This window comes from Lithobates pipiens, unplaced genomic scaffold (assembly GCF_037356315.1).
Source record: "Lithobates pipiens isolate NorthernLeopardFrog02 unplaced genomic scaffold, aLitPip1_a1.2 Scaffold_3, whole genome shotgun sequence".
Lineage (NCBI taxonomy): Eukaryota > Metazoa > Chordata > Amphibia > Anura > Ranidae > Lithobates > Lithobates pipiens.
In genome coordinates, this window is record NW_027507790.1 from 98,838,378 (window position 1) to 98,850,279 (window position 11,902).

The 11,902-nt window shown below is 38.4% G+C and overlaps 1 protein-coding gene across 1 annotated transcript in view; it reads left to right on the plus strand.

Moving 5' to 3' along the window:
* HSPB8 (heat shock protein family B (small) member 8) overlaps nt 1-10,953 on the plus strand; it is an 80,959-nt gene extending 70,006 nt beyond the window's left edge. The window contains exon 3 of the mRNA XM_077462078.1: nt 9,780-10,953. Within this exon, the coding sequence (XP_077318204.1) occupies nt 9,780-9,939 (160 nt within the window). The 3' untranslated portion in view covers nt 9,940-10,953. The remainder of the gene's footprint in view (nt 1-9,779) is intronic.
* Nucleotides 10,954-11,902: the final 949 nt, after the last annotated feature.

Genomic DNA, 11,902 nt, shown 5'->3' on the forward strand with positions numbered 1-11,902 from the left:
GACCTCCTATCAAAAAAGTATGTGATGCAGCATTTAATTAATGGTGTCCTTCAGACTTACTCATTTTTCTAAGTCCTCCTACAAAGTCCCACCTGTTCTGCTTTCCGTTGAAGGATATCTGCAACTTTCTGAGATGGTGTGGCAATGATGCTGCGTTGCACCACAGAGCAGAGTCGCCACTCTCATCTGGGCTGTGTCTGCTTGCACAACAGTGAGAAAGGGTTTGCATGGGGCATGGCTAGTATTGCCACTGTTGACCTCCAAGACTTTATCATGTTAGTTAGCATACTGACACACCTAGCACTGCTTTCTTTTTTGACTCTGCTGCTGAAATCTTCTCACTGTAAGTTGCAGTTTGTGGGAGGGGGAAGAATGTGTGGCATAAATGAAGGAGGATTTGGAAAGTTTTCTGTTTACTTGAGGTTTGTGCATCAAATAGCATTTGGATTTGGCATGTGTTTAGACTCTCGGAGTACATAAACTGTGGTGACCCCTGCCACCTTTCATCTCAGTTGTGTAAATAATACTTATTGTAATTGTTATAGCCCAAAAAAACATGTGTTTTAGCTTAGTGTACTAAGCCTGATGTATGTCTGTGGGCAGGACAGTGCTAACCAAACGGCACTGATGGACCAGTGTTTGGGACAACAGAGCAAGAGGGGCAGCACCAAAGCAAAATGTTGTTTCCCTCTATCTGGCCATCTTGGGATACTTGGGGGTAAATTCAGCAGTGGGACTGAAGAGGAAGGGGAGTGCATGGGCTGCTACAAGTATCATCAAGGTACCACATAGACTTCAAGATCAAAAAAAAAGTTTCTATAGTCAAATTGCACATTGCTCTCAAAAGAATATGGTTTGGGTCACCTTTCCAGAGTGTTCTCTTACTCCTTGAATTTTCTTGGGCAGCATGTATGTTTGAAGGTCTCTGCAGTTTGTCTTTAGCCAGGGGCATGAGCTATAGGCCCAAGGACTTGAGCTAGTAATGGACCAACTACTTGAATGAAGCTGGGCTGAAAAATTATCTTTTTGCTGAAAAGTGTCACAAAGTAGATGGCTAGAAGCTGCCATCGTAAAAAGGATTCCTTGATTACAGACTCAGGAAACTTTGATAGCTCTCATAGGGCCAGTAATTACCAAAAGGCTTCCCTCAAAGGTCCATGTTATTACTACTACAACTTCACCAGACTTGTCCTATGTGTGCTGTTGTTTCGTATCTTTCATCCCCAAACCCTCTTTCCAAAACTTGAGTTTAACAAAAAAAAGTAAAAAATACAAAAAAAATTGGTACCCAACTTAAATTCTGCCCCATCATACAACAAGGATCAGACCTTGAGATTGAGATGTTATCCCGCAAAGCTACCTAGGGAACCTCATTAGCCACCAAGGTATAAGGGTGCAAAATGCAGCACGAAATTGTGGTTTCATATAATATGGCTCTTAGTCTGAAAGGGAATGCAAACATCCATTAATCTAGTAAATGTTACAATACTGTATTTTATGCTGAAGAGCAGCTGAATCACTACTTTCTGTATGACTCTTGCTTGTATCTGTAAAGTACAAATCCAGTGATTTGCAGTATAGACATTAGAAAAATAGGTTTGGAGTCATTACTTCAAGTGACTGGAATGCTTTATTAAAAAGGTAGGATTTCACGTGGGAAGATATGTGTTTGACGGCTACTGAAAAGGGGGAGGAAAAAGCTCTCTACATCATGCACACAGCAGCAAAATAGCTTTAGACGACATGTTTATAACAATAATTGTTTCCCTCCTCTAAAGGACCTTGAGCTCATGCAGATGAGCCGAGCGTTGGTTTAGTGGAATTCTTTTCATATCAGCTCTGTGCCAGCATAGACCTACTGCAGACATTGTTCAAAAGTTTATGCATATAAGAGTTTTTCCTCTGGCTCTTGTGATCAAAGAAAACTTTTATATGTTTTTTTTTTTCATGGATTTAAATGTTCTATTTCTAAATTATCCCTATTTTTCATGTCATGCAAAGGTGAACTACTGTGATGAAGTCCATCTATCCATAAGGCTTGGAAGTCCTTGTTAACCTTGATGGATGTTATCACTGAACTCTCCTCACCATCATTAATCTTTTCTCAGGAATTTGCAACTGGTTCTTGGCTTTAGCTGAACACTGCACAATGGGGAATGTTGTGGATCTTCTCTCTCTCTCTCTCTCTCTCTCTCTCTCTCTCTCTCTCTCTCTATATATATATATATATATATATATATATATATATATATATATATATACACAGTATATATACACAGATAGATAGATAAAGCTTATGTGAGAAACAATAAATAACCATCAAGAGCAGTGTAAGCCCCTGTACACACGGTCGGAGATTTCCACAACCAAATCCGTCGGATTTTGCCCGTCGGATTTTGTCCGTCGGATCTTGTCCGAAACTGTTGCATACACATGGTCGGACAAAGTTGTCGAAAAATCCGATCTTTCAGAACGTGATGACGTAATTTCATTACGATGGGACTACCATCAGGCTAGTAGCCAATAGCTTTGATGTAGGAATTCGATCTGAGCATGCGTGGCACTTGGTCCGATCAAAATTCTCTACACATGATCGGAGTATGTCCGATCGGCCCAGTTGGTCGGGAAATATTTCCAACATGTTGGAAAATTGGGTCCGACGGATATTCTGACGGAATCAGTCCGATGCATACCACACACAGTCGGATTATCCGACGACACGATCCGATAGGACACATTCCGATGGATTCTCTGACCGTGTGTACAAGGGCTAAAAGGTACAACAAGGTACAACAAGCCAACACCAAACAAGTTTTGTCACTCTGCTTACAAACCAGTCAATATGGTGGATTGATATATACCACTATTCTTTGTATAGGCACTTTAAGTGATGGTAATGTATTTACAAGCCACGTGAACCCTTTTACCTACATCTGAAAGTCATTATAGGGTCAAAATTTGGTTATTGCTGCAAAATGCAAACATATTCACAATATGGGATTACCAACCCCACCTCTACTTTACTTTGTATGTCCATAAGAAAAGTGATCTATATTCTACATTCTATAATCATCAGTACAAGCAATTTTGTTAAAGGATATAGGAACATCAAAGCTATATAGAATGCTTCAATTTTAAATAGCATACTGGTGTGCCCTTTATAGATTTTCTTTACTGCATGTATCAACATATTTTGCAAGCATTAGATATACATTATAAGATGCTATGACCAAGTTTATAAAGGCTTAATAATAGGGTGATGTTACTGCAACCCACTAGGCAGAGCTGACAATTCTTAAGCCTATAAACCCAGCACAGGAGGATAATGAGACGTATAAGCATTCACTAATTTAATGCTCAGGCTATTTTAAAGAAGTATCCTACTTTACAGTCCCAATAGTCTTTCCTTCTGGTTCCCTGCTAGTTGACCTGACTGTTTACAGATGTCAGGAGCAACAGCAAATGATATACCATGGTAGCCATTGACAAAAGTAGAAAAAAAATATATACTTTGGTTTGATACCATTATTTGGCTAACTACAAAATATGTAGTGCAAGCTTTTGCGTAAAACTGGCCAATTTATGTAGTGGAATGAAATAGTGTGTATATGCCACTGATATCATTAGGTGAGACTCATGGTAGCTCCTGGCATTCTAACAATTGGCTTATGGATTGGCAGATTACCTTGCCTATTTTTGATCATTCTTAAGCCGCATACACACGATCGGAATTTCCGACTGGAAATGTTCGATGTGAGCTTGTTGTCGGAAAGTCCGACTGTGTGTATGCTCCATCGAACATTTGCTGTCGAAATTTTCACACACAAATATTTCAGTAGGTTCTCAAATTTTCCAACAACAAAATTTGTTATTGGAAATTCTGATCGTGTGTACACAAGTCTGACACACAAAAGTTTGCGCATGCTCTGAATAAAGCAGAAGGAGCTGCACTGGCTATTGAACTTTCTTTTTCTTGGCTCGTCGTACGCGTTGTATGTCATCGCGTTCTCACGTTCAGAATTTTTGCCCAACATTTGTGTGACTGTGTATATGCAAGACAAGTTTGAGCCAATATCCTTCAGAAAAAATTCACGGTTTTGTTGTCGGAAAATCCAATCGTGTGTATGGGGCATTAGTCTACCTCTGTGACAACCGAGACAAAAAAAACGAAAAAAAACTGTGATTTTAGATCAGTCAGATCTGACTGCTAGACTGAGAAAGAAGACCGTAATCATTTACTTATTTATATGATCTGGTGAGTTGTGTCTCTGGATGCAGCTTTCTGATCTGCTTTTACTCTTGAGATAAAAAAGTTTTTAAACGCCAACTTCGGGCTCCACCCTATCCTCCCATCCTTTACTAGTTTGTTATGTTTTTTTTTTTTACTTACCTGTTTCTGATGTCTTTAAGACCAGGTGAGTATATTGCAGATTAATAGCGGAATGCACATTGGCATGCACATAGATGCATGAACGATGTATTGACAGTGCACTCACGTGCAGAGAAGGGGCAGAGAACTTAGCATGCACCAAGTTCCCACCATTTTTCAGCATGGCTAAGTCAATGGCATCCTGCATATGCATTGAGCAAATATGGCTGCCATCATTTACACATTTAATTACAAACTGCACACTAAAAAAAATGTGTAAAACATAAACACAAATGGATACATTAAAGGGGCGTTCCGGCCACTATTTTTGTTTAAAGTCAGCAGCTACAAACACTGTAACTGCTGACTTTTAATAAGGACACTTACCTGTTCAGCGAGCCCGCAATGTCGGCCACTCGAGGCCGATCCATCCATCGGATCGACTGCCGGCACCTCCATCTTAACGAAGGGAAACAGGCAGCGGAGCTTCACTGCCCTTTCCTACTGCTCATGTGTGAGTTGCGCGGCGCTTTGTGAATGGCCCTGTTGTTTTCTGGGACACACATGTCTCAGAAGGCAACGGGGCCACTTGCCGAAAAAGAGGCAGATTAGGAAGACTGCCTAGCAACAGCGGTTTCAGGTAAGTTAAAAAAAAATTGTAATATATATATTTTTTAAGAATTTTAATGCCATTTTTTATTTTAGGGTGGACCTCCACTTTAACCATTTGCTGACCAGCACACGACAATGTATGTCGGCACAATGGCACCGCTGTGCAAATGGGCATACCTGTACGTCCCCTTTAGATTGTGGGCTAGTGGGCATGTGCGCACTGCGTGAGCATGCTTGCGGACCTGATGTCCGCTGGTGGCCCGTGACTGTGACTGTGGAGAGGCAGAATGGGGAGATGCGTATGTAAACAAGGCATTTCCCTGTTCTGCCTAGCAACATGACAGGCATCTACTGCTCCCTGTCATCGGGAGCAGTGCTCTCTGTCTTGTTCTAGTGAGCCCATCCCCCCTACAGTTAAAACACAGTGAGGGAACACAGTTTACCCCTTGATCGCCCCCTAGTGTTTAACCCCTTCTCTGCCCATGTCAGTGTAATCAGTGCATTTTTATAGAAAAAGTGTCCACCACAATGTCACAGTCACGATAAAAATCGTAGATTGCCGCCATTACTAATAAAAAAAATAATAACAAAAATGCCATAAATCTATCCCCTATTCTGTAGACGCTATAAATTTTGCGCAAGCCAATCAATATATGCTTATTGTGATTTTTTTACCAAAAATATGTAGAAGAATGCATATCGACCTAAACTGAGGAAAAAATGTGTTTTTTATTTATTTATTGGTGATATTTATTATAGTAAAAAATATTGCTTTTTTTACAAAATTGTCTCTCTTTCTTTGTTTATAGCACAAAAATAACCACAGAAGTGATCAAATACCACCAAAAGAAAGCTCTATTTGTGGGGAAAAAAAGGACGTCAATTTTGTTTAAATGCAGGGTCGCACGACTGCGCAATTGTCAAAGCGATGCAGTGTCGTATAGCAAAAAGGGCTCTGGTCAGGAAGGGGGTAAATCCTTCCGGGGCTGAAGTGGTTAAAGAGGTGCTCCAGCTTGGGAGAAAAAAAAATAAAAGTCAGCAGCTACAAATACAGTAGCTGCTGACTTTTAATATATGGACACTTACCTGTCCAGGGAGCCCGCAATGTCGGCACCCCAGACAATCTTCAGATCGGCTGTCGGGTGCTGCTGCTGTCATCTCCACTAAGGGAAACTGGTAGTGAAGCCTTGCACACTGGCATTTTTTTAAGCTCCTAAAAGCTATTATGAGCATTTTTCTTCTGCTCCTAGAAGCTAATAGTTTTATCCTATGTGTCTACACACACTATTTTATTTATTTTTAGGAGTAGAAAAAAAAATGGTTTTGTAGACTTTTTGGGAACGTTTTCCCACCAATAGATTTTTATTGAAGGCTGCACTAGTGCTCATATGAGGGGGCAAATGGAAATAAATTTAGAGCTCCAAGTTGGTCTTTTAACATGTAACCAACTGTCTTATGAGAATTAAACCATATATACACTTTATTATATTCATATGAGAGTACAAACTTCAAATATTTATCTGCTTTGAAAAGGATATGATGTACTTTTGGCATTTCATGAAAACATGTTTTTGCTAGTGAAATGGTCTGTTCTATACTGTATTGTAAAAATAAGAAAATGGCTGATTTCCTACATTGTGGCTGGGTGAGGATTTGTTTGCAATCTCTACATGTGGCAGGCTATCAGCAAGATTTGTCTGCCAGCGGTGAAATAGCTGGATTTGCTGGTGTATGGCCATTCCTTTTTTTTATCTGCCCTAAACAATCTGAAAATAATTGGAAAAGGAATTCATTTTCGCCATTCCCATACTATGAATATCTCAGCTAAACCACATAAAAATGTTCTGCATTTCAATGCTCATTTACACTAAAGTCTCCATAATCTGCCTCTTTACTGTCAGTAACAATCTATGCCAAGCATATGCCATAAAACTTTATAATATGGATTCATCAGACAATTACACTTGTATGAAACTGGCAGTCAGCAGACAAAGAACAAGGAGTAGATGATAGGTTTCATTGAAGTTTCTACAATGGAGACAGGATCATGATTCATATATTTAAATGGAAATTGTACCTCTGAGTGAAAATAAATATTATCATGCAGAAGTGCAAAAGAAACACCTTTTAAGTCTATGTGACTAGTAAGAGAGACATATTAATGTGGCAAGACACATTATTATTGCTGTAGTTATACATAGGGCTCATTGTGTGATTTAGAACAGTCCATTATGTCATGACAGATGAATACACATAATCTAACAATCACACAGCCATACAAATGTTCATAGTTCAATACAGGCCTGGCCTAGCCACACATAGTTCAGTTTCTGGGGCTTATTTACTAAAGGAAAATCCACTTTGCACTGAAAGTGCACTTGGAAGTAAAATCGCTGTATATCCGAGGGGGAGATGCAAGGAAAAACAAAAAAAAATTGCTGATTTGTAGGGAATTCATTTATTAAAGACATTGGTTTTGTATGTAGCATTTGTACATATGTAGCATAATGCAGTAATGCAAGTCAACTTGGTATCAAACTCTTGTAATCCTCTTTACAGTAACTCTCAGACTGGGAGAAGGAGGGGCTGCACTGGAGACTATGGGGGTTATTTACTAAAGGAAAATCCACTTTGCACTGCAAGTGCACTGAAAGTGCACTTGGAAGGAAAGTTGCTGTAGATCTGAGAGGGGTATGCAATGAAAATAAAAAACAGCATTTTAGCTTGCACATGATTGGATGATAAAATCAGCAGAGCTTCCACTCATTCCAGATCTACCCCTTAGATTTAGAGCGACTGCACTTCCAAGTGCACTTGCAGCATACTTGTAGTGCAAAGTGGATTTGCCTTTCGTAAATAACCCCCATAGTGTCATTAGCCACTTTTTCCTCCCTGAGAGTCCACTTAAAATATAAATAAGCTTACTCAAGTTTAAAATCTTAATAGTAAATGTCCTGCCTGTGAATGTACACTATACAATGCCTACTATTGCCTTCATTATCTTAGTTTCACTTTGTTACTGGGCTGGATTTCATACCTAAGCTCCCCATATGGTCCAGCATTTACTGGCCAATTAGAAACTCATATGGGTCCCTGGGAGGGCAACTGGCAGAACTTAAACATGAAGTCAAAGGAGGTCAAGCCCCAGTAACAAAGTACAGCTGGAAAGGAGAACAGATGAGCCTTTTCTGGGTAATGAAAGTAATTACGTGCATATGGTGGAGTTTGTTCTTAAGTAGAATGTGTACTTCAAAACTTAATGCATAGACTCACTTTTGGAACCGTTTCCTTTACTTCCTCGTATCGTATCCACTTCCTCGTATCGTATCCACTTCCTCGTATCGTATCCACTTCCTTGTATCGTATCTACAAGAAAAAGGGGAGGCATTGAATTCCATTCGCCAAATTAAAAAAGCTGTCTCTCTGTGGCAGTCTTTAGCTATAAATTACAATGATAATATAAAATATCAAAAATGCAAAAATAATTGTAATATATTAAAATAAAAAGGGCTGATAATGCAATGTCAATACTCCATCAACTAAACTAAAAATGTCTGTGTGGAAAGACTAAAAATATCTTACTACTGGACATGGAAACAATTTTTTGATGAAAATCTTTTAGTACAAAAGTGTTGTCCAAAGCAATGTAAAGCAAAGAAAACTAATAACATCAGCTACATAGTAAGTGTCCCCATCTGTTCTCCCCATAATAAGGCAAAATAAAATTGCAACCCAATTTATGGATTTGTATACAATGCTCTAGATATAATTTACAAAGCTCTTATTTTAAAACCTGGTAAAATGTTATAGTACCTCTAGTGGAAACAATGGGGTTGATTTAATAAAGGCAAATCCACTTTGCACTGCAAGTGCATTGCAAGTGCACTTGGAAGTGCAATAGTTTTAGATCTGAGAGGAAGATCTGAAATGAGGGGAAGCTCTACTGATTTTATCATCCAATCATGTACAAGCAAAACTGCTGTTTTTTATTTTCTTTGCATGTCCCCCCTCAGATCTACAGCAACAGCTGTACCTGTTGCACGCACTTCTGCTATAGGCTATTCTGAAGACACATCTATGGGGAATAGCAAAGATCATTAAGAAACAAAAGAACTAGTGTAGCCTCTAGCCTTTGGGTACCCTCAGACTTGAGCATTGCAAAGTAGGCACCACACAACTAGTTGTTTTTTTTATTATGAAGGGTGGGGCCTTAAATCATAGGCCACTGTAATCTGCAAGATTCAATAACTTCTGGCAGAATTGATTGTTGGCTCTACCTTTCCTACCTTCTTCTTGATTCAATTGGTCCATTACTGTGATTTTCAGAGCATGGAGAAGGCAAGAGCATTAAGGTTTAATGATTACAATCTCATAGCAGAGGCAAACCAGATTAGAGCATCCTGGGATTCTGGTTCTAAGTTCCTAACCTTGGATTTTAGGAAAGGTTTTCAGAGGAAAGCAACAAAAAGTATTTACAGGAACTGCTTAGTCTGTAAACGCAGCCTGTTACTGACAGGTGTGCTTTATGCAAACAGTTACAAAATATAGTATCACTGAAGGAATCTCGTAAGCCTCTACATATCTTGCCCTATTTCATCATATAAATACTGTATGTTCACTGCTAATTTACGTCATTGGTTACATATTTTTAGTTTGAAAAATTATTATTACATTTTCTTAAAAACTGTTTATAGGCAGCTAAAATACACCACTAAGTATTTCTTTCAATGCTATACAATGTTTGTATTTTTGTTATAGGAATACTACTAAGTTGCATATTCTGTATCTTCTCTTCCAGGTTGCCTCCAGAAGTGGATCCTCTGACAGTATTTGCCTCACTTTCTCCAGAAGGTCTTCTTATTATTGAGGCTCCTCTGGTCCCTCCGTACCACCAGCAAGGAGATGACACATATACCTATGAGCTGTCTCTTGACCCCCAAGAAGTCGCTTCTTCCTAAACTTTGTCATCTGAAATATTCTCTGGAGAGTCTCTCTAGTATTCCATACACAGTTGCATTAGTGACCCAGTGGATTTGATTTCATATGTTTCCTTTTACAATATAAACCATTTTTTGGATCTCCACAACTATAGACAACATCTGGAACAAAATGCACTAGATAGGCTTTAGCTGTAGTAACGGCAGGTCTGTTTTGATTAATTGGTAATATGGATTGGTGTTTTATATGTAGGCACACATGAACAATTACCAATATAAAAAAAGAAATACATTAGTTTTATCTGTATACTGAACATATTTTTTATGAAATAGGTGTGCCATTTTTACAAAAAGGCTGTCTGTGATTGACTGGAGACAAATCTAATCCTAAATAGAAGTAGAGGATAGGTTCATTATTATTTATATGAACAAACCATGCTAGGTATGCAGGTGATTACATATTCTAAAGCAGGAACCCACTAAACCACATAATCCTAACTCTGCAAATGCGAAGTCTGATGCTGAAAAAAAATGAATAGAAAGAAGTTCTTTAAGTTTACATTTTTTAAGAAGTAATATTGTATTATTTCATGACTTCAAGATCAAAATTATCATACAAGACTACAAATTAATTTAAACATTATTGAAGAAAAGCAACAGTCACAAGGGCATTTAAATATAGGTCTGTTCCCAACAACATGTCAAGTTGTGAAGCAAGGCCTATACAAGCAGTTTACAGGTAAACAATGATTACAATAAGCCACTCAAGTCATAATTTCAGAAAATAGCAGACCAATTTGCAGCACAAATGCATATTCTTGAGGTCTTACATGCTCTTTAACTTTTGTTGGTATACTTTACTTGTGATCACAAAAGCTGAGCTTTTCCATTGTGCACTGTGGAATGACATATACAATTAGCTTACCTAGTGTGTGAAATAAACTAGGTCTGTATGTATATTCGATTTTAAGGGGTGTTCTTTTTCATTTGTTTGTCATGCTAAAACTATGGAGATTAAATATTTATAAACTTTAATGGGATGTGTCTGTGTTTTTTATTTAATTTGACTTAAATGATAATTAACCAGTAAACTTCTTAAAGATTCTGTTAAGCAATACTTGACTTTAAACTTGGCCACATTGCATAAGTTAACTGAAAAAACATGAAAAAAAAATGAAATTGTGTTCCTGTTTATGGCCTCTTCTTTATTGTGTGTCAAAGCTAAAAGGTCTGAACCAAGACATAGAGCTCAGTTCTCAAAATGCAATGCATGCTTTCAGTGCATTGTCATCTGAAAACTTCTCTGCTCAATACTAAGAGTGATTACAGAATGTAACGAATAGGGTGTACTGAGTATAAATTCCTGATGCTACAGAAAGGGTGTCAGCCTTGAGGCAAGATGGCTCATAGGTATAAGTTGATAGTAAATGTCAGTCGGGCAGGACACTGAATATGGTAGAACTAGCAATCCGGCAGATAGTCCACTAAAGGTGTTTACCAGGGAGAGATAAAGTCAAGGGAAAGAGATGTGGAAAACAAGAGAAGAAAGGGGGGGAAGGGGGGGGGGGGTTAAGGTCACTAGGGCAGGAGCGTGAGAAGAAAAGGAAAAAAAACGGGGTGAGGGTTAAGTTAGGATTAGTTTTAAGGGGAGATGTCCATTAGTCATGGATATTCCATGACAGTTTGTACAGTAGGTAAAGTAAGCAAGAACAAATCTTTGTAAATTTTTAATGGTTCTTGTGAAATATAGAGAACATTTCTTCTTCTATCTCTGCTATGGTGTGAAGTCTTTTTTTTAATTATTTACTTTTTATTAAATTTCAAGCTTCAAATTACACAGCCACAAAACAAGCACATTATACAGCTTTTCATAGCGGCAATATACAAAGAAGTAACTCGCAAGATTCCAATAACGCTACCCCTTTTTCAAACCCATACCCTTCCCTAACCCACCCCCATATGCACGCTGCTGGTACCCTACACA